General features: G+C 42.9%; 1 protein-coding gene and 1 non-coding gene across 3 annotated transcripts in view; one reads left to right on the forward strand and one right to left on the reverse strand.

The window, feature by feature from the left end:
* FSHR (follicle stimulating hormone receptor) overlaps positions 1–23,829 on the forward strand; it is a 189,102-nt gene that overhangs the window by 159,308 nt on the left and 5,965 nt on the right. For both annotated transcript variants that reach the window (XM_068973535.1, XM_068973544.1), the window contains 3 exons: positions 4,724–4,792; positions 4,904–4,978; positions 23,239–23,424. In XM_068973535.1, coding sequence (XP_068829636.1) covers positions 4,724–4,792; positions 4,904–4,978; positions 23,239–23,424 — 330 coding nt within the window. The remainder of the gene's footprint in view (positions 1–4,723; positions 4,793–4,903; positions 4,979–23,238; positions 23,425–23,829) is intronic.
* Positions 18,184–18,290, reverse strand: LOC138093260 (U6 spliceosomal RNA). Its single transcript, XR_011146029.1, has one exon. It is a non-coding gene; the product is annotated as a U6 spliceosomal RNA (small nuclear RNA).

Below are 23,829 nucleotides of genomic sequence, written 5' to 3' on the forward strand. Positions count from 1 at the left end.
CAAGATGGCCAGGAAATAGGGCACTCAGGCTACCCAAGTGCTTAGGGGATCCTTGGAAGTTAAATGCACAGAAGGACATTTGGGAGACTGGTAATTGCAATTACATATGTAAAAAAAGTATTTTCTCTTTACATTTCACAAATTGCTGTGTTTCTTTAAAATATACGTGTGTTTCAATATGCGGTTATGTACAAAAAGCAAGTTCTACTCTAGAAAGAATGTTGGTTCTTTTCAAAGCAGTAATATGATCCAGAGATCCATCTATATGAAAAGCAAACAAACAAAAACAACAAAAGAGAAAGGGAGGGAACAGAGGGAAATAGTAGGCAGAGAGAAGGATATACTGAAGAATAAAGCTAAACACAGTATTTGACATAAATTTATTACAGTGAAAATCATTCAGTTGTGTCCAACTCTTTGCAACCCCATGGACTATACTGTCCATGGGATTCTCCAGGCCAGAATACTGTAGTGGGTAGCCTTTCCTTTCTCCAGGGGCTCTTCCCAACTCAGGGATCAAGCCCAGGTTTCCCTCATTGTAGGTGGATTCTTCACCAGCTGAGCCACAAGGGGAGCCCCAAAAATTTTTTACAGAGAGCCAACAGAAAAATTTGAAAAGGACTAGCATAGAAATAGGATGTATGAAGGAAAATATAAAATCAAAGGCATGGATTCAGAGTACACAGCAGCAGAACAAAATTGTAGATGATACCTAATCCTTCCACTTAATATTGCTCATGATATTTGAAATCTCTGTGTGTGTGTGTGTGTGTGTGTGTGTGTGTGTGTGTGTTGGAATGAGTTGATGAGATGTGAGAAGCATGAGAGAACAAGAAAGCAAAATAAATAAGTGGTAGGAAATATGTGCAAAATAAAAGTAATTGTTCTAAGCATAAAGGAGGGGTAATACAATTTGACATGAGAGTTGAAGGAAGAGTTAAGGGAGAGAAGGAAGCCCTTAAAAGATGAGTGGAATTTAGCCGCAGCATTGGCAAAGGAGGAGCAGAGGAAACAATCTCCAAAGCCAAGAAGGTTAAAACAAAAAGGTAAAAGGGAACTTCTGGAAAATGGTGAGTATCTGAGTACCACTGGCCTCCTGTATTACAGCAAAGGGATTCTTGGCTTGCATAATGGAGGGAGGAGCTTAGTGATCAACGGAATCAGAACTACCTGGATGCTTGCGCTGTTTTAAATGTTGCTCTAAACATACATGTCGTTTTTAAATATTGTGATTCAAATATATGTATTCAAAATGAGTTCATGTGGCAAGTATATTAATACAGTTCTTTTTATTTTTTGGCTGCACCGAGGCCTGTGGGATCTCAGTTCCCCAATCAGGGCCTGAATCTGGGCCATGGGCAATGAAAGCATCAAGTCCTAACCACCAGACCACCAGGGAACTGAGTATTTTTATAGAAAACATATAAGTGGGAACCTGAAATTAATATAATGTCAGATGTCAATTATCTCCCTTTTTAAGAACTGGTGTGTACTAATAACATTCTCACAGTTTCGCCTACTGATATGCATCCGTTTTGTCCAGAACATCAGACAGAAAGCAAGCTCTCCTGACCTACCTAGTCTTAACTCTTCCCAAGTGGAGGAAACAAACCTAAGGAAATAAGAATTTGGGACACCATCTCAGAAACCCAAGACTACAAAAAATAAAAAATAGAGATCATAGCTGCTCTTCACTGACTCCTGTCCATGGAGACTGTGTGGATCCCCAGAACTGAGAACCTACTTTCCTAATGAGGACAGTTTTCATAAGAATCAACACTTCTCAGACATGTCTCCAAAGGACAAATTCACACTTATGAGAAAAGTTTTTTTTTTCTTTTTTTTTTCCCCCTCAACCTTGGATGGCCCTTAATCCATATATAACAGCATCAGAAGGTCCACACTTTCCACAGTTTAAGTCTTCAGTTGTTCTTTGTCTGGGCCCTACTTCTGGCTATATGGGCACTTTCTGCCTCTAGGGACACCCAAGGCTACTTGGGGGAAAAAAAACCTGGCAAAGTAGCTCTGATGATGGCAAAAGCTCTCTTTGCATCTTTCAAAATCCTAAACCCCTTTTCTACATATATATAAATAAATATATGTTTTTAAATAGTCCAACAATGAAAGATTATCAGTCACTTGGCTAGTGGCTCAGGGGGAAATGAGGAGTAAAAGCCCACCACAAGCAGGCCCTGGAGCCCTTCCCCACCTCTCCACTGACCATGCAACTAGGAAGTCTGAACAGGGAAGTACCTAGCGATGGCCTTACTCCGCATACGTTTCCTCCCTTCCTCAACTGGCTTCCATCTTCCTGCCCCTCAGTGAGCTTTCATGAGCCAGGTCCTCCCACACCTTCATTCTTTAGAAAGAGGACAGACTCTGCTTCTGGGGCTTCCTGAGCCTTCAATGACTGAACATACTGGGGAAAGGACAAAAAAAAAAAAAAAAAGACTAAGGAAAACCATGATTCAGTTATTCCTTAGCTGATGTTCTGCCCTGTTTGTCACCACCATCATCATGAGGCTGGTTTTTAAACCAGCACTACCTCTCTTAAGAGACTAGGCACATATTTGACAATTACCAGCTTCTCTGGTAATAGTTTGAGAGTTCTACTGCCTAACATCACCCCCTGGGCAGGAATTCTGGACATAATTTGTTTATTGTGAGATAATCCATTATTAACATCAAAAAATGCTACCTCCTTTGTTGATTAAGAAAATCTGTAAAGAAAAAGGGCTACTTTAAATACAATAATTATCTTAAATTAGTCTCCATTCTACATAGCCACATCTATTTCTATTCATGAAAAAAGTATTAATTATCTAGCCTATAGAAAAAAGATAATTGGCAGTCACATGGATTTGCTCACCACTTTTGCTGGATTAAGGGTCAGCCAATTACAGCCCAAGGGCCTAATCTAATCCCTGATCTAGAACTTGTTTCTATAAATCAAGATTTTGATGATAAGGAACATGAATGTAGAACCTAAATGAAGCAAAATATTACTCCAAACAAGAGAAAAAAATCCATTATTTTGAAATAGTATAATTACTATTATACTTTGGTAACTTAGGTCAATAAAAATGTCATGGAAATTGTTTTTTAATTACCTATATAAAGTACCTGATGACTTTCCTGGTGGCTCAGATGGTAAAGAATCCACCTGCAATGCGGGAAAGGACAATGTGGGTTCAATCCCAGGGCTGGAAGATCCCTGGAGGAGCGTACGGCAACCCACTCCAGTGTTCTTGCCTAGAGAATCCCAGGGACAGAGAAGCCTGGTGGACTGCAGCCCATGGGGTCACAGAGTTGGACACAACTGAGTGACTAACACAAAGTACCTTTGTAATATTCTCATTTTGCCTCTTGGCCCACAAAACCTAAAATATATTACTGGGCCCCTCATAGAAAAAGCTTGTTGACTCCTTTGTCTGGTCCAAAGCCCCTAGGATCCAGCTCCCACCAGTTAGGGACAGCTGCTTCAGCACTGTCACCCCCAGCCAATTGGCTGACAAACCAGTCAGGAAGGCTGGATGTGCTGGGTACACTTGGGAAGGGGTGGGGTAGGCAGGATTGGGGGTGCACAACTACTTCTTGGCCATCAGAGCCCACCAGTTTGTTGCTAATGTTCTGAAAGACCTGCATTGCTCCTGTGTGGATTTTCAGCTAACTAGCTTTCAAGGGGAAGAAAAACACACAGTGTCCTCCTTTGATTTTAAGCTTGTTGGGCTCCCCACTGCAGCAACAGAAACTGTCAACATCCTGGACACATGGGAGTGTCCCTGGGTCAGCTTTGGGAACAGTGCTATTTGCAAACCCACCGAGCCAGACAAGGAAGAGAACCTGATGGCAAATCAAGAACAAGCGATCACAGGCTCTCTGGGCTAAGCTCTCCCACACTTGGGCTTCTGTTTTTGTTTTCAGACCATCCAGGATCACAGCAGTGCAGATCTGTCAGCCCAAGGTGCCCTTGGGCTCCCCTGTCCAGGCAAACCTGCTCACTGACCCTCTTTGCACAATTTGGATAACGATCCCCCATCCCATCCCACCTCCCCCAGAGCCTCCTCCCTCGCCTGCTCACACCATCTCACCCTGCCACAGCCCACAACCTCTATAATTGATTTCTCTTCCTTTCTGGCTTAACCCAGAGCCACCTCCACAAACCTCCAATAGCCAGGTCCTTTATGGGTCATGGGAGATGTTCAGGTTGTCTGACAGTTTAATTAGATCACTTTTTTGATGACAGCCAGGCCCGCTGCTGTGAATGAGCATGAGTGAGAGGCTTAAGGCAATAGAGAAAGGGGATACAATATGTTCTTTCTCTGTCTTACAGACACTTGTTCAATAACTGTATGATTTCTGCCCTTCAGGATGGGAAAGATCTTTGTCTGCTCCTCCCATGGCATCATTTCTACACACAAATGATATGTGCAAAGACCTCATGGAATCCAGGCTGCTATGCCTAAGTGCGCCTTCTCAAAATCAAATTTCATTGATTTCTCTGAATAAGTAATACACGCACATAATGCAAACTTCCAGCATTACAAAAGGTTACACAGTGATAAATCAGTCCCCTTCCACCCTGCTCCCTGAGTCTTAGGGTGGCATTTTATTTATGCCACTAGCCTGTGCTGTCTGACCTTGCCCCAGTGCTTCCAATTATGAAACTCATGTACTGTTTGCATCTGACATTATTGGTTTTTTAATGGGTCTTTTATTTCAGATGGCTGAGTAAGAATGGGATTCAAGAAATACACAACTGTGCATTCAATGGAACCCAACTCGATGAGCTGTAAGTAGCCCCGACTATTCTTCCAGGCCATTTAGAGGGAAATGGCTCCTTTAACAGTGATGTTTATGTGGCTTTGTGTTTCCCTCCTTCTTTTCTCAACTCCATCCCCAGGAATCTAAGTGATAACAGTAATTTGGAAGAACTGCCTAATGATGTTTTCCAGGGAGCCTCTGGACCGGTCATTCTGTGAGTAGCCTCCCTCACTTCCAAGTAAAAGAGATCAGCATCTGTAAGTTAGCAGTCAACTTTGTCTAAGAGATCAAAGAAAGTCTGTAACTTTCTCCCATTCAGGGACACTTACAGGACAGGGCTGGCAATTAAGATCAAATTTTATCTGTGTCATCTGCAAAGGTGTACAGGACAATTTAGGGCTGATCTACACTCTAAATATCAATACAATAACAACAATAACTATTTAATGAGCACTTACCAAGTCCCAGAGAGTGTTTCAAAAATGCAATAGGCATTTTCTAATTTAATCCTTATAATAACCTCTGTGGTAGGAGCTATTTGGTCCCATTTTAGAGAAGGGAAAACTGGCTTCCCTGGAGAGGTCAATTCACCCAAGTCACAGAAATTTTAGAGCGCAGATGTAACACCAAACTGGTCTGACTCCTAGAGCACTCTTAACCACTCTGCTATACATCTCTTCCCTGAAAGGGAAAGCACAGTTCTTCATCTTCACCCTTAGGGTCCAGGAGTTTTGTTCAAACCAGTGAGAAATACACACATTTGTGTTTGGATCCTCTTTGCCTCAATTCCAGAGCTCTTAAGATGCCCCCAGTGCCTCATGCCACTGTATCAGCACCTCTCCTTCTATTGTTGCTTGCTCTGAGTGACTTCACTTTCACTTTTCACTTTCATGCATTGGAGAAGGCAATGGCAACCCACTCCAGTGTTCTCGCCTGGAGAATCCCAGGGACGGGGGAGCCTGGTGGGCTGCCGTCTATGGGGTCACACAGAGTCGGACACGACTGAAGCGACTTAGCAGCAGCAGCACCTTCATTTCTACCACCAGGAGTGACTTTCCTCTGGTTTTATTTGCCCCTGCTATTCTCTTCCACATGGGTCACTCCAACCCCCAGCTCTTCATTGACAATCTCTGCTAACAGTAAATTCCTCCTCCTGAAACTCTCACAGCCTTCATGGCTGAAGGGCCCCGACCTGCAAGACCTTCTTCAAAATGTATTTCCCCAGGCTCTAAGCAAGACCCACTGCATCTATGGACAAATGTACTACAGGAAGAAGAAAGGTATCCAGAAGGAAGGAGTCAAATACAAGAAGAAACAGTAAGCAAAGAAACAGCTAAACATGTGAACAGATGTAAAGGTTTGCAGAATGACTGTTACATAGCTATCCTGAGGTCAGTTCAGGCACTTGCGAGCCACTAGCTTGTACCTCTTACTTGGCAGTCAGTACATAGGTTATTTACTTACCTACCTACCATCTATCAACATCACTTTCATTTTCACCAAAAAGCTTTCCAGTTCACCCTTGAACAACACAGGTTTGAACTGCATGAGTCCACTTACACATGGATACTTTTCAATAAATATGTACTGTCTGCAGTTGGTTGAATCCTTGATGCAGAACTATGGATAAGAAAGGCAGGGCCATGGGACTTGAGCATCTATGGACTGTGGTGTCTGCAGTGGATCCTGGAACCAATTCCCCACAGACACCAGGGGGCAGCTGCATTCTCCTTCAGGTTGGAACCCGTGCATCTCTAGAATGAGATCCTGTGTGGCAGAGCAGAAATTCTATTAATGATTATTAATGATGATAAAGGATCTGCTGTAACTTTTATATGGGACTCTGTCTCTTTGAATAAGTTCAAAGCCCATTCCAGAATGCCTGGTTTCAGAGAGGCAACATGTATGAAAGAAGGGATGGTTGCATGATTAAAGCAGAGATGCCAGAGAAGACTACCTAGGTTTAAAACCAGTTCTCTCACCTCTCTAAACCTCAGTTTCCTCACCTAAAACAATGACAGGAACAATAATATCCATGTCCTAATACTGTTTGAAGCTTAATAATAATATATGTAAGTGTATGTGTATAGTATATTCACTCACTGAACAGATAGATTTTTAAGCACCAGCCCTATGCTATGCACTGTCTATAATGCAAGGAACAAAAGTTCTTCCTCACAGACAGCTTATATTCTTATAAAGGAGAGTCAGATAACAGAACTAAATACGCAACTTAATATATTGAACTATCATTATGTATGCTATGAGGTGTCAAGTAGGACCTGGGGGTAACAAATGGGGAGTGCCAGGCATACAGTCCCTGTACTTCAATACACAAAGTCCTTAGAACTTGTAGGGCTTCCCTGGTGGATGCAGGAGACGTGGGTTCGATCCCTAGATCAGGAAGATCTCCAGAGGAGGGAATGGCAACCCACTCCAATATTCTTGCCTGGAGAATCACATGAACAGAGGAGCCTGGGGGGCTAAAGTCCATGGGATCACAAACAGTCAGACATGACTGAGTGACTAACACACTTAGAACTTGTAATGCTTAGTCAGTGTTTCTTATTCTTAGAGTACCTGGGAGACAAACAGAGAAAGTGTATTTGATGTCTTTGACCCGGAGATCAACAGTGTGTTAATTTCACTTAGTGAACAGTCCTAAAGGTTTTGAATGTGCCTAAACCAGCACCCCTATCTTTCATGGCAGAACATGTCTGTGATGGGGTAGGTTTCCACATGTGACCTGCACCAGGTACACTATGACATCACAGCACCTGAACTACTGTCTGCTACTGAAGCTGGACAGGCTCTCGTCTAGCTCATCACCCAGCTGAGGACACCAGAGCCAGAAATGGGAAGTAACCTGCTAACCATCACACTGTTGTAGCTGCTAAGTCGCTTCAGTCGTGTCCGACTCTGCGACCCCAGAGACGGCAGTCCCTGGGATTCTCCAGGCAAGAACACTGGAGTGGGTTTCCATTTCTTTCTCCAATGCATGAAAGTGAAAAGTGAAAGTGAAGTCGTGTCCGACTCTTCGCGACCCCATGGACTGCAGCCTACCAGGCTCCTCCATCCATGGGATTTTCCAGGCAAGAGCACTGGAGTGGGGTGCCATTGCCTTCTCCGTCACACTACTTCCCTAAGTGGCAGAGCCAGGACCAGAAACTAGGTCTCCTGCCTCATATCCTATGCATTCCCACCATACCATGTTGCTTAAAGTACCTCAATAGATCCAACTGAACATCTCAAAGGGACTCTCAATTTACTGTGAACTAAAATAGGGGGAAAAAGAACTATAAACACCAGAGCCCACCCCCAGCCCAAGAACACTAGTAAAAGGTACACACACACAGCATAGAAGAACATCCCTTGATGTTGATAAGTAGGTCCCAGGCTGAGGCACTACACAGTATGTCTGACCAGGGTCTCCAGTGGAAAACACCAACTCATACCCCCAACCAGTCCTGCCACGAGTGCCAGCAAGAAGAGGGATGGCATCATCACCAGCAGTTTTGCAGAGTCCTCAAGTTACAGGCCCATTTCCCACACTTTCACTACAGGAACAGTGAGTAAAATTTACAGAAAATCGAAAGGAATTTTTAAACATTTGCCATGACTTAAAAAGGTAGAGGGGCTTCCCGCATGGCACTAGTCATAAAGAACCCACCTGCCAATGCAGGAGACATAAGAGACACAAATTTGATCCCTGGGTCAGGAAGATCCCCTGGAGAAGGACATGGCAACCCACTCCAGTATTCTTGACTGGAGACTCCCATGGACAGAGGAGCCTGGTGGACTACAGACCATGAGGGGTCACACAGAGTTGGACACGACTGAAACGACTTAGCAAGCATGCAAAAAGGGAGAGAGGGGTAATACATTTCTACATCTTTTCATTTCAATGCATGAGGATATATGTGTAGGATCCTGGCCTACATCCCAGTCTCTAACTGCTGATCACCTCCTCCTTCTCCCCTTAGGGGCAAGAAGGTTGGTCAGCTTAACATCAAGCCTCCTTTTCTGGGGCTTTCAGGTTAGTCTGCAGATGTCTTCCCAGCCTCTCTGGCTGCTAACCTGGGGCTTTAGGACCTACTCTAACCTCTATTTCCAGCCTTATGTGCCAATCCCAGGTAAACGCTGGCCTGAAGGCTGTTTGTTTAGTGTGTGTGCAGAGTACAAGCCCATGCTGGTGCTGTGGGTTCATGGCTAGGAGAAGTGTGTGTAGACTGCTCAGCCCACTGTAGGCACAGCTCAGGCTAGGGCTGTGACTGTGGCTTGGGTCAGATTCCTCTCACTGAACATCAGACTGTGATGTGGGTATTTGCATGGAGAAGGCTTCCTGGAGAATGCTCTTGGAGCCTGTGGGGAGTACCTGATGGAAGCAGAATCAAGCTAAGAGGGAAGTTGAACTACCATGCATTTGCAACAGAAGCTTCAGCTGATTCTAGGGGGAGCTCTGGAGTTAGAACGGCCCTTCAGAGTTGACTGAATTAACGCAAGGGGCTGATCCTCTTCATCGACAGTCACTGAGTGCAGGCAGGCCCGGAGGAGATGTCAAGTCTTGGGTAAGTCAGGTGAGGGCAAATCCCAGAGCAGAACTCAGCAACAGGCCACCTCAGTGATAAGTTGTCCTCAAATGCCCTTAAGCCATAGTTCTAAATTTGACCGTGCATCAGAATCACCCAGCATGCTTGTAAAACTCTAGATGGCTAATCCCCACTCCCAGTGGGCTTAACAGGTCAGGGGTTGGCCTGAGAACCTGCATCTCTAATAACTTTGCAGGTGAAGCTGATGTTGCTGGTCCAGACAGCACACCGAGAATCACAGCCCCTGAACTGAGGCTGGGAGTTGGGAATCTTGGCCTGGTCTCCATATCTGCTCCAAGAGCCAACAGTGGTGTATCTTCCTCCCAGGAGGCTCAGTGCTTTGCCCCAGTACATATATGCAAGGGATTCTAAGGGAGTTAACGGGAGGGCACCCAAACCAATCATAACTCCTTTCCTGAAGGCAAAAATTTTAGCTGAGTGAAAAGCAGGGAGCCCCTGAACACCTGAGGGTGCAAGTATGCGATGTTCCATTGAAAGAGAAATAGATGCAGAGAAAGCCAGGGGCACATAGACAATCTCCATTGAGTTTCCAAGAGCAGTCTAGCATCCTGATTTCCCCCTCATGAGTCTTGACCTTGAACATCAGCAGCCATCTGAGTTTTCACCTTATATTCTGAACTCACTCAAGTTTTCTTTTATTTTTTTAAAGCAATCAAGCACTTGCTGTTTCCTTGGGAAACCGTTTCCTGTGGGGAAAATTTAATGCATTGCCTTTGCAGGCTGGAGCCAGTACAATCATATTCTGATGGTTTATCAAATTGATTTGGCTATAGCTCAGATTCATTTGATAGTTCAGATTCAAACACTGAGTTATTTGTATAAGAATGATTCTCTTCCATTACCAGTATACCCACAGTCCTATAGATAGTAAATTGCCTTTTTATTCCACCTGGGATCATGAAAGAGAGGTCTTCTAGCCATCTGTCAGTGTAGTATACACCAGAAATGTGCTCTCACTTATGGAAATGATTGACCTGTAATAACATCTTTGCTGGGAAAAATAGAAATTGTTCAAATCAAATTTGTGGCACTGGCTATAATGCACTTTATTAAACAGGGCACTGAACACAATTTAACGCCTGCCTCTCCTGACTCAGCATCTTATTACTGACTGCTGTTTCCCTTTCTGCTTTGTAGCTCAAAATCAAGGATGCTAACAATGTTGAAACAGTTCAGGATTGCTAAGTCCTGTCAGCCATTGTCTTATGATGTCTCCTGTTGGGACTACTTTTCAGGATTTCAATTTTCAAAACCAGTCACTTCCGGAATGGAGCATGGGTTGAAATGTTAACCAAAGTGGGACCTTATAAAGAAAGGCTGCCATCATGAGACCAGCCTGAAAGACAAGGATTAAAAACACCTGCCCATTACTACCCCTTCTCCTGTCCAGCCCACCAGCCCTAAGAACAGTCAGTAATAAAGCAGACATCCTCACTCATTCACTAAACATAGCAGGGCTTACGTGTCACATATTTGGAAGGTGTTGACTGAGCATCTATTCAATGTGTGTCCAGTACTCTGCTAGATGTGAGGGATGTCCACTGCTTTTCAGTCACCAAGTCGTGTCCTATTCTTCATGACCCCATGGACTACAGCACGCCAGGCTTGTCTGTCCATCACCAACTTCCTCGTCCAACACCAACTTGCTCAAACCCATGTCCATTGAGTCAGTGATGCCATCCAACCATCTCATCCTCTGTCATCCCCTTCTCCTCCTGCCTTCAATCTTTCCCAGCATCAGGGTCTTTTCCAATGAGTCAGTTCTTCGCATCAGGTGGCCAAAATATTGGAGCTTCAGCTTCAGCATCAATTCTGCCAAAGAGTATTCAGGGTTGATTTTCTTTAAGATTGACTGGTTTGATTTCCTTGCTTTCCAAGGGACTCTCAAGAGTCTTCTCCAGCACCACAATCAGAAAGCATCAGTTCTTCGGCACTCTGCCTTCTTTACTATCTAGCTCTCATATCCATACATGACAACTGGAAAGACCATAGCCTTGTCTATATAGTCCTTTGTCAGCAAAGTTATGTCTTTTCTTTTTAACACACTGTCTAGGTTTGTCATAACTTTCCGGCCAAGAAGCAACTGTCTTCCAATTTCATGGCTGCAGTCACTACTCACAGTAATTTTAGAGCCCAAAAGAGGAAATCTACCTTTTACTCTTCCACCTTTACTCTTCTATTTGCTATGAAGTGATGGGACTGGATGCCATGATCTTTACTTTTTTAATACTGAGTTTAAAGCCGGCTTTTTCACTCTCTTCCTTCACTCTCATCAAGAGGCTCTCTAGTTCCTCTTTGCTTTCTGCCATTAGAGTGGTATCATCCGCATATCTGAGGTTGTTGATATTTCTCCCAGCAATCTTGATACCAGCTTGTAACTCATCCAACCCGGCATTTTGCATGATGTGCTCTGAGTATAAGTTAAATAAACAGGGTGACAATAAATAACCTTGTCGTTCAGTTCAGTCGCTCAGTCGTGTCTGACTCTTTGCGACCCCATGGATCGAAGCACACCAGGCCTTCCTGTCCATCACCAACTCCCGGAGTTCACTCAGACTCACATCCATTGAGTCAGTGATGCCATCCAGCCATCTCATCCTCTGTCATCCCCTTCTCCTCCTGCCTCCAATCCCTCCCAGCATCAGGGTCTTTTCCAATGAGTCAACTCTTCACATGAGGTGGCCAGAGTATTGGAGTTTTAGCTTCAGCATCAGTCCTTCCAATGAACACCCAGGGCTGATCTCCTTCAGAATGGACTGGTTGGATCTCCTTGCAGTCCAAGGGACTCTCAAGAGTCTTCTCCAACACCACAGTTCAAAAGCATCAATTCTTCAGTGCTCAGCTTTCTTCACAGTCCAACTCTCACATCCATATATGACCACTGGAAAAACCATAGCCTTCACTAGACCGACCTTTGTTGGCAAAGTAATATATCTGCTTTTCAATATACTATCTAGGTTGGTCATAATTTTCCTTCCAAGGAGTAAGTGTCTTTTAATTTTATGGCTGCAGTCACCATCTGCAGTGATTTTGGAGCCTTGTCGTACTCCTTTTTAAATCCGGAGCCAGTCAGTTGTTCCATTCAGGGTTCTAACTGTTGCTTCTTGACTCACATACAGGCTTCTCAGGAGACAGGTAAGATGGCCTGGCATCCCCACCTCTTTAAGAGTTTCCCACAATTTGTTAGGATCCACACAAAGGCTTTAGCATAGTCAATGAAACAGAGGTAGATGTTTTTCTGAAATTCTATTGCCTTCTCTGTGATCCAGCAAATGTTGGCAATTTGATCTCTGGTTCCTCTGCCTTTTCTAGACCCAGTTGGAACATCCAGAAGGTCTCAGTTTATGTAATGTAAAGTTTATCTTGGAGAATTTTGAGAACCACCTTACTAGCATGGGAGATGAGTGCCATTGTCCAGTGGTTTGAACATTCTTTAGTACTGTACTTCTTGGGAATTGGGATGAGGATTGATCATCTCCAGTCCTGTGGCCACTGCTGGGTTTTCCAAATTAACTGACAAATTGAGTGCAGAACTTTTACAGCGCTCTGCTGGAAGTCCATCACCTCCACAAGCTTTATTGGCAGCAGTGGTTCCTAAGGCCCACTTGACTTCACACTCCAGAATGTCTGGCTCTGAGTGAGAGACTACACCATCGTGATTGTCCAGGTCATTAAGATGTTTTTTTGCGCAGTTCTTCTGTGTATTCTTTCCATCTCTTCTTGATCTATTCTGCTTCTATTAGGTCTTTGCCATTTCTGTCCTTTATTGTGCCCATCTTTGGATGGATGTGATGGATATAGAGACTCAAAAACAAACAGTACCAGCCCCAAGTTATCTCATTCTGGTAGAGGGACAAAAGCTACTACGCAGAACTATAATCTCTGCAGAAATTCACAGGAGGTTTTAGTAACAGAGCAGACACCCAATAAATCTTTGCCATGTGATACAGTGACTTGACGGATGAGGTGACAGTGTGAGGAGGTAAGCTCTCACCTCACGTCCATCTGTGTAACAGCCATTCCATCCCCTTCCAACCTTCAATCCTTTCTCCTTCCAGTCATTTAATAATGAATGAACATCTACTGTGTGCCCTGTTTAAGGCTCTCAAGACTTCTCTAATAAAATCACAGCGTTCAATAAGTCATTCTTCTGCTCAAAGAAACTCTAAACTCTTCCACCTGGCTTTCAAGGCTCAGAGATCAAATCCCATCCTGTGGTTCCCTTAATTACTCAAAATTTGGTTGCTCAGAATCACCCTTCTGCACACCCCTCGCTGCTGTGCTTTGTGTCCTGAGCCTTTCTCCAAGCCTACCCTTAGCCAGTAGTCACAACAAACCCACTTCCATGAAGATGTGAATAACTGATAATGCCTTGTTTTGCTATTCCCCCTGGGGATATTTGCAGCCTAAGAGTGGAATATGCTTTTACAAAGGAATTAAAATCTAACACTAGATTTCCAGGCCGCATGGAACGAACTGTCAGTGACTAGACCCTGTGTGTCTGTGTATTTATGTTAGCGGAACAGAGCAAAAGTGATAATATTTACAGTTTAAGTCTCACTCCACGCCGAACAGTATCTACTTATCCCCTCTTTGTCCCTACTGATATGAATGTTTATAGATTTTTCTTAACCTGTGGAGGTACCAGAGAATTTTCTGTAAGTCCAAAATAAGGAAGTCTTATGATAGTTTCCTTGTTTGATTGCCCTAGCAAGTGTCCAGTATGCTTGAAATAAACACTTCTACAAACACTTTTACTACCCAGGAACCATTTCTGCTAAAGAATTGGCTTTACCAAACTCTAAGTGACTCTGCATCTCTCTCCTACCAACCACTCTCTCCTTTCAACATCCACCAGCAGAAGATCTGGATCCCGAGATACTGACAAGATGCCACAGTCTTCCAGAAGTGGAGCCACCTAGCACAAATGACAGCAACTCACATATTTTGCAGCTGCGATGAGGAGTCCGCAATATAAGCTAGCTCCAGAACACTGAACAGAGAGATAGGCACCAATGCTTCCCAAGCAGACCTCCCCATCCAACTCCTAGTCACTGAACCACACACAGGTCAACCCATTCAGCACATTATTCTACTGAGTCTTTAATCTGTGTCTATCTCCTTGTAAACTTTGCACAAGGATGCTCCCTTCCTTGGTTCCTTTGATACTCTCAGTCACAAATAATTGCCTGCTGCAGAAGCACTGTTAAGCTGAGCTCCTTTTAAATCCAGGTTTCCTCTCTCAGTTTGCCTTGCACACTTCTCTCTTTAGAATTGCTCTCCTGTAAGACTTCCTTCAATGTCTCACTTTCTCATAACGCTGAGGCATCTCTGCTAATCAGACAACTCTCCACTGAGTAGATTTCTTGAGCCCAGCCCTGTGTCAAATGCCAGGTAGAATACGAAAGTACCTTAGTAATTCCTGTTCTCAGAGCATCTAAAATCTAGCTGAGGAGACAAAACAAATATACGTGAAAAGTTGAACAGTATGAAACAATAGAAGAGACAGTACAAGGTACCAGACAGCTGGCTGGGGTGATCTGTTTCCTTTCCTAGTCCTCCATCAGCGCCATTCCTTAGCCTGTCTTTGAACAAAGCAACTGTTTTCTGGGTGCTTACTATTTAGAAGGCATTGCTGAGAATGCAAGGAGTCCTCTGCCCTACAAGAGAGACAAAATGCAAATACAAAGAGCTAGTATACAAAGAAAAAGATGGTAAGTGAGAGAGGCAGAAAGGTACAGAATATAGTGCTATTTGCACTCTTAATGGCTTTCAAGGACAAACGCGTCTACAGCTGTTAAAAACGATGGAGATGATGGGAGTTTACGTGAATCTGTTTGAGTTCTCTATTTCTACATAAAAGCTGTCCTTAAACTCAGTGGTTTAAAGCAATTGTTCCATTTTGTCCACAGTTTTGTTTCGGAAGTTTGGGTAGCTTGTCTCTGATCCACGTGATGTCAGCTCAGGTGGCTGGGTCAGGGGGATGTACTGCAAGTTGTCCTCTTCACTCAAGTATCTGGTGCTCCTTGGCACCTCTCTACACACAGACGCACACATACACATACACAGAGCATCTTATCCTCCAGACCCTCTGTACCTGGCTTAGACTTTTTTCAGCATGGCACTAGCAGGGCATTCAGAGTTCTTGCATGGCAGCTTAGGGCTCTGTAAGATTTAGAAGCTATCAGTGCTCTTAGAAGCAAGGTCCAGAACTGGCAGAGTAACACTTTCATCATACTCTACTGTAGTCCAAAGATATCACGGGGATTCAAGGGAAGGGCAAATAGACCCTCTGTGGAAGAGCATGAAGAAATTGTAGTCATCTTTAATCAACGTACAGAGTCAATGAGAAAAATATGATGGCATTGCATGTGATATAAAAATTTATTTTGGGAAATCTTCATTAATGTGGTTTTTGTATATTCTACAATTAAGAGGTGAAGGCATAACTAAGAAATAGTGTCTTCTGTTTTCTATCACTTGATTTTAGAAATATTAAAAATGTTAATGGTAAGTAATAAATAATCACCCTGGCTTAAATTACTCCTGAAGGACTTTGTTTATGCCTTCATCTCAGTCCCCATAGGAAGCCTTGAGCTGTTTTAGACAAACAGGCAATCTTTGCTCCCTTCCATATTTGAGGGAAAAAATAAGAGCCCATGTACCAGGCAAAATAAAAACCTGGTCCCAGGGACCAGAATTTGAGTGTCAATGGCAGAACTGGTCAGAGGAGCAATTGCCTGAAGAGAGAAACTGGAGAGAATTGTTTTAGGGCAGAAAAGAAAGTTGAGAATCTCTGCAGCAATAGAAAGGCTAAGTGTTGACCAGGCTAGGACAGCTGGATTTCTTAGCATCAGAGAGTGAAGACTCACCACAGGGACAAAGGTTCATGGATCGACTCTTTATTTATTTATTTATTTATTTATTTATTTATTTTTACTTTATTTTACTTTACAATACTGTATTTGTTTTGCCATACATTGACATGAATCCACCACGGGTGTATACTAGCTCCCAATCCTGAATCCCCCTCCCACCTCCCACCCCATATTTGCACCAGCCCCAAGCATCCTGTATCCTGTATCGAACATAGACTGGCACTTCATTTCTTACATGATAGTATACATGTTTCAATGTCATTCTCCCAAATCATCCCACCCTCTCCCTCTCCCTCAGAGTCCAAAAGTCGGTTCTATACATCTGTGTCTCTTTTGCTGTCTCGCATACAGGGTCATCATTACCATCTTTCTAAATTCCGTATATATGTGTTAGTATACTGTATTGGTGTTTTTCTTTCTGGCTTACTTCACTCTGTATAATCGGCTCCAGTTTCATCCATCTCATCAGAACTGATTCAAATGTATTCTTTTTAATGACTGAGTAATACTCCATTGTGTATATGTACCACAGCTTTCTTATCCATTTATATGCTGATGGACATCTAGGTTGTTTCCATGCCCTGGCTATTATAAACAGTGCTGCAATGAACACTGGGGTACATGTGTCTCTTTCAATTCTGGTTTCCTTGGTGTGTATGCCCAGCAGTAGGATTGCTGGGTCATAAGGCAGCTCTATTTGCAATTTTTTAAGGAATCTCCACACTGTTTTCCATAGTGGCTGTATTAGTTTGCATTCCCACCAACAGTGTAAGAGGGTTCCGTTTTCTCCACATCCTCTCCAGCATTTATTGCTTGCAGACTTTTGGATCACAGCCATTCTGACTGGTGTGAGATGGTACCTCATTGTGATCTTGATTTGCATTTCTCTGATAATGAGTGATGTTGAGCATCTTTTTATGTGTTTGTAAGCCATCCGTATGTCTTCTTTGGAGAAATGCCTATTTAGTTCTTTGGCCCATTTTTTGATTGGGTCGTTTATTTTTCTGGAGTTGAGCTGCATAAGTTGCTTGTATATTTTTGAGATTAGTTGTTTGTCAGTTGCTTCATTTGCTATTGTTTTCTCCCATTCAGAAGGCTGTCTTTTCACCTTGCTTATAGTTTCCTTTGTTGTGCAGAAGCTTTTAATTTTAACTAGGTCCCATTTGTTTATTTTTGCTTTTATTTCCAGTATTCTGGGAGGTGGATCACAGAGGATCCTGCTGTGATTTATGTCGGAGAGTGTTTTACCTATGTTCTTCTCTAGGAGTTTTATAGTTTCTGGTCTTACATTTAGATCTTTAATCCATTTTGAGTTTATTTTTGTGTGTGGTGTTAGAAAGTGATCTAGTTTCATTCTTTTACAAGTGGTTGACCAGTTTTCCCAGCACCACTTGTTAAAGAGATTGTCTTTACTCCATTGTATATTCTTGCCTCCTTTGTCGAAGATAAGGTGTCCATAGGTGTGTGGATTTATCTCTGGGCTTTCTATTTTGTTCCATTGATCTATATGTCTGTCTTTGTGCCAGTACCATACTGTCTTAATGACTGTGGCTTTGTAGTAGAGCCTGAAGTCAGGCAAGTTGATTCTTCCAGTTCCATTCTTCTTTCTCAAGATTGCTTTGACTATTTGAGGTTCTTTGTATTTTCATACAAATCTTGAAATTATTTGTTCTAGTTCTGTGAAAAATACCGCTGGTAGCTTGATAGAGATTGCAATTAATCTGTAGATTGCTTTGGGTAGTATACTTATTTTCACTATATTGATTCTTCCAATCCATGATGGTATATTTCTCCATCCATTAGTGTCCTCTTTGTTTTCTTTCATCAGTGTTTTATAGTTTTCGATATATAGGTCTTTAGTTTCTTTAGGTAGGTATATTCCTAAGTATTTTATTCTTTTCATTGCAATGGTGAATGGAATTGTTTCCTTAAAAAACATGGAACGCTTCACATATTTGTGTGTCATCCTTGCGCAGGGGCCATGCTAATCTTCTCTGTATCCTTCCAATTTTAGTATATGTGCTGCCAAAGCGAGCACCATGGATGGACTCTTAATTCCAGGGACCCCTAGCTCCACAGAATTAGAATACACAGGCAAGAACTAGAAAAGAGACCTTGGAACACCAAGAACATTTATCCTGTGGTGATAGCAATAAATGTTGTGAGAAGCAGTTAAATTCCAGATATATGTGGAAGGTAAAGCCAAGTTATTTTGCTGAGGGTGGGTACACAGGATATGAGAGAAAGAAGAGTCAAGGGTGACTTCCAAGTTTTTGCATGAACAACAGGAAAGGCTGCAAGTAGAGAAGGTTTGGGATAAGATCGGGAGCTCAATGTTTAATATCTAAAGCTTTCTCTGCCTATTAGACAGCCAAATAGAGATAATAAGGAAACAGGAGTGATGGGATGAGCAAGCAAAAGTCACCAAGCACACTGAAGTATTTGAATGATAGCAGTGACAATTGCACTCATCTCACACGTTAGTAAAGTAATGCTCCAAATTCTCCAACCCAGGCTTCAGCAATACGTGAACTGTGAACTTCCTGATGTTCAAGCTGGTTTTAGAAAAGGCAGAGGAACCAGAGATCAAATTGCCAACATCCACTGGATCATGGAAAAAGCAAGAGAGTTCCAGAAAAACATCTATTTCTGCTTTATTGACTATGCCCAAAGCCTTTGACTGTGTGGATCACAAGAAACTGTGGAAAATTCTGAGAGAGATGGGAATACCAGACCACCTGACCTACCTCTTTAGAAATTCGTATGCAGGTCAGGAAGCAACAGTTAGAACTGGACATGGAACAACAGACTGGTTCCAAATAGGAAAAGGAGTATGTCAAGGCTGTATATTGTCATCCTGCTTATTTAACTTCTATGCAGAGTACATCAGGAGAAACGCTGGAAGAAGCACGAGCTGGAATCAAGATTGCTGGGAGAAATATCAATAACCTCAGATATGCAGATGACACCACCCTTAATGGCAGAAAGTAAAGAGGAACTAAAAAGCCTGTTGATGAAAGTGAAAGAGGAGAGTGAAAAAGTTGGCTTGAAGCTCAACATTCAGAAAACAAAGATCATAGCATCTGGTCCCATCTTTTCATGGGAAATAGATGGGGAAACAGTGAAAACTGTCAGACTTTATTTTGAGGGGCTCCAAAATCACTGCAGATGGTGACTACAGCCATGAAATTAAAAGACACTTACTCCTTGGAAGGAAAGTTATGACCAATCTAGATAGCATATTCAAAAGCAGAGACATTACTTTGCCAACAAAGGTCCATCTAGTCAAGGCTATGGGTTTTCCTGTGGTCATGTATGGATGTGAGAGTTGGACTGTGAAGAAAGCTGAGTACCGAAGAATTGATGCTTTTGAACTGTGGTGTTGGAGAAGACTCTTGAGAGTCCCTTGGACTGCAAGGAGATCCAACCAGTCCATTCTGAAGGAGATCAGCCCTGGGATTTCTTTGGAAGGAATGATGCTGAAGCTGAAACTCCAGTACTTTGGCCACTTCATGCGAAGAGTTGAGTCATTGGAAAAGACTCTGATGCTGGGAGGGATTGGAGGCAGGAGGAGAAGGGGATGACAGAGGATGAGATGGCTGGATGGCATCACTGACTTGATGGACATGAGTCTGAGTGAACTACAGGAGTTGGTGATGGACAGGGAGGCCTGGCATGCTACAATTCATGGGGTCGCAGAGAGTCAGACACAACTGAGTGACTAAACTGAACTGATTGACAAATTTATCTGTTGGATATCTAACAAGGAGGGGAACTAAGTAAAATACACAGAGGTATTACATCAAGATAATTATTAACTCTGAAAATGTAAATTTCCCTAGTATCAAGCAGGTAATTAGCAGTCCAGGGATTAGCAAAGGTAGATAATTGCTACTAATCCTAGACTGTAAAGGCAAGTGAGGATGTGATCTAATTGAAGCACAGAGCTGGGATGGCTGGTAGCTGCTGGATCCTCCACAGATCTGCGTGATGAAGCTGGGGTCACAGAGGAGCCGCTTCCTGAGGCAGAGGAGGGATGAGAAATGCCCCCGCTTCACCCTTCCTCCCACCTGCCAATCCCACCAGTGCCATGTGCTCAACACAACTGAAGGCTGATTGACAAGGTGGTGCCTGGGAAATGGAAACTTTAGAGGCCATCTCTCCTGCAAGACAGAGCAGAACACAAAAAGGGCACAGAATGGAAGTGAGCGAAATCAGGCAAAGACCAGCACATCATATTCAGTGCTTTGTACCTCATTGGAAGTGCAATGGAGAATCATTGACTAGTTATAAGCAGAAAGTCACAATCTGATTGGGAGTCACCCAATCTGCAGTGTAACAATTGCATTAGAGCTAGATGGCCAGGATGATTAATTAAATTCATTAATTAATCATTTAAATTAAAGAAAGTAAATTAATTAAAACTAATTAATATCAACTTGACTGGGTCATGGGGTGCCCAGATAGCTGGTAAAATATTATTCTTGAGTGTATCTGTGAGAGTGTTTTCATAAGACATTAGCACTGGATTCAATAGACTGAGTAAAGAAGATTCACCCTCCCCAGTGTGGGTGGGCATCATCTAATCAGTTGAGGGCCCTCACAGAACAAAAAGGCAGAGGGAAGGCAAGTGTTTTTCCTTTCTTGAGCTGAAATATCTTCTGGCATTGGACATCAGAACTCCTGGTTCTTGGTCTTCCAACTCTGGGACTTAAACCAGTGACCTCCTTAGTTCTCAGGCTTTTGTCTCTGACTGAATTATACCACAAATGTTTCTGGTTCTCCAGCTTGCAGGTGGTATATCATGAGACTTCTCAGCCTCCAAAATCATGTGAGTCAAATTCCATAATAAATATCCTCTTATATATCTCTATATATCCTATCAGTTCTGTTTCTCTGGAGAAACTTAATACAATGATCACAAGAAGAACAGTTTTTGAGACTGTTGTCTCTCTAGGCAGAGATTATAGTGACAGACTAAAGTTGTGTCCAAGAAAAGTGGACCAATTTGAAACAAATGTGAAAGTTAGGCTTGCAAAAACAAGAAATTGAGTCCAAGGGAGGGAGAGGGAGGAGTCAAGGATAACTCCCAGGTTTCTATCCTGAACAGCACAGGGAAATGGAGGAGTCATTTGCTGAAATAAGGAAAACAAAAGGAGGAAGATAGTTAAGAAGATGGTGAATTCAGTTTTGATACTTGCAAGTCATCAAAGGGGTGGGATCTGATGGACAATGGATTATCTGGGTCTGGGGTTCAGAATTAGGATCTAAACTGGGATATACACAGAGAAGCCATCAGCATATACCTGGTATCTGAAATCAAGGAAGTAAGATCACCTGAGAAGATTATGTACAGTCAGAAAGGGGCCTGAGTTTAGAGGAACTCCAATAGATACAGGAGAAAAATCAAAATCAGAAATAAGCCAAAGTAAACGTCAGAAGAAATTTAAAAGAATGTGATGCCAAGAAAAATGGAAATGCATTTTACGCATGAAATGTAACTGAAAAATCAAGAAGGTTAGAACTAAGATGTGACCTTAATGAGTACTGTTTCACTAGAGGATGGGAAGAAACTGAGTTGGATTAGGAAATGAGAAAATAGTGACATCAAGTATGGACAACTAGTATAAGAAATTTGCTTGGAAAAGGAAGAGACAAACAGGGCAGCAGTTATGAGTGGGTTTCACTGGACAATAGGAAGCATTCTAAAGTTTTGAGCAAGAGAATAAATGGCCCTATGAAAATAAGACTTTGAGAAAGTAATTTTCACCAGACTAGGAGAACATCTGGGGTAGCAGATATATAATTTCACAACCTGAAGTTTCATTGCTCCGAGTGCCTATTGTTTTGACTTAGAGGAAATGCAGATATTAGAAGATTCTCCTTTACCAAGTATACCCAAGGATGCTTGAAATGAGTCCATCCGGTCATCACTACCGCCCACTTCAGAAGCACTCATTCACGGCCAGCCTACTGACCCCCAACGTCTAAGCCAGTACCACTTAAATCTCCTTGCACCTACCAGCTGGTCACAGTTGTTTTGAAGGTTGCAGCTGCTAACAGCGCTGCCAGAAAATTGCCCATGTCACTGGTGTTGCTGCCAGCAAGGATGGGACTCTGGAGCCCTCCAGGGACAGGAACCTGGTTAAAATGTTCATTTCCATTTTAGACCTTGGGTCACCGAGGCATAGAGTCTCCAACAAAGCAAGAACAACTCTGTGCGTATGTGTGATGTTTTCTGATGACAGCTGCCTGTCATCAAGAGCTGTCTGTTGCTTAGGGGGGTTTCTATGTACTTTAGCTTGTTTAATTCTCACAACCACCCTCTGAGATAGGTATGATTATTACCATTCTTGTTTTACAACTGAGGGAACTGACACATGGGGAAGTGAGGTAACTTGACCAAGGTCACCAATCTAACAGGTAGCAGGGCAGGGTACACACGCAGGCAAGTCTGTCCATGGATACCACAGTCATCACCACCACTCCCCCTTGACACTTGGACTTTGGGCTGAGGGTACCTCTGTTGCCCACCTCAAACTCCTTCCTCTTATAGTGTGTTCTCTTTGCATCCTTTTCTGAAATGTGGCCACAGATTCCACCCCAGCTGAAGAAATGTATTTTTACATCTGGTTTTATGGTGGGGAGGAAGCAGTCTCACTTCCTCGATCCTATGTGATTTAGTGAGTGTCTATTCTAAAAAGACCCTGTGGAAGGGGAAAGGGCTACAGTTAAGCCCCAGACCAGCCAGGGTGCTAGTACATCCAGGATACAGAGCAGCCCGTTATCCATATACTCCTACCATGAACACAAGTGCCAAATGTCCCTTTAGACAAATATTTATGCGACTCAGGTGTGTTGGATGAACAAGAGTCTCCCTCTTCCCTCATGTAAAAACAGGTCTACTATGACTGCTATTTTGACTGCTAACAGCAGAAACATTTGGACTCATAGTAATCAGGTATGCTTGCCTCTTCTCCTTATAGAGATATTTCAAGAACCAGGATCCGTTCCCTGCCTAGCTATGGCTTAGAAAATCTTAAGAAGCTGCGGGCCAAGTCAACTTACCACTTAAAAAAGCTTCCCAGTCTGGAAAAATTTGTCACACTCGTGGAGGCCAGCCTCACCTACCCCAGCCACTGCTGTGCCTTCGCAAACTGGAGGCGGCAAACGTGAGTGAGTCTTCCCTGTCCAGCCCTTGAGCCCTGTTTGGGCATTTCTCCAATGGAGTACTTGGTCCACAACTTCTGCATCCATGATGAAATCCCTTAGGCAAGTTCTAGATCAAAGCCTTAGTGTTTTTTTTGAAAATGAGTTCACAGGAGAGAGCTACCCACATGGTGGGCTACCTACCAAATACTAAATGAGCTACTATGAAAAATGCCAAGCAAGCCTGATTCATAGCTGATCCTTAATAAATGTTTGTTCCCTTTTTCCTTTATAACAAAAAGGGTATATACTTAAAGTCCCAAACTCTGCATCCTATAAATGTGCCAAAGTGTTAATCACTCAATTATTCTGACTCTTTGTGACCCCACGGACTGTAACCCACTAGGCTTCTCTGTCCATGGAATTCT

Source organism: Capricornis sumatraensis, chromosome 1 (genome assembly GCF_032405125.1).
Source record: "Capricornis sumatraensis isolate serow.1 chromosome 1, serow.2, whole genome shotgun sequence".
NCBI classification, from domain to species: Eukaryota; Metazoa; Chordata; class Mammalia; order Artiodactyla; family Bovidae; genus Capricornis; species Capricornis sumatraensis.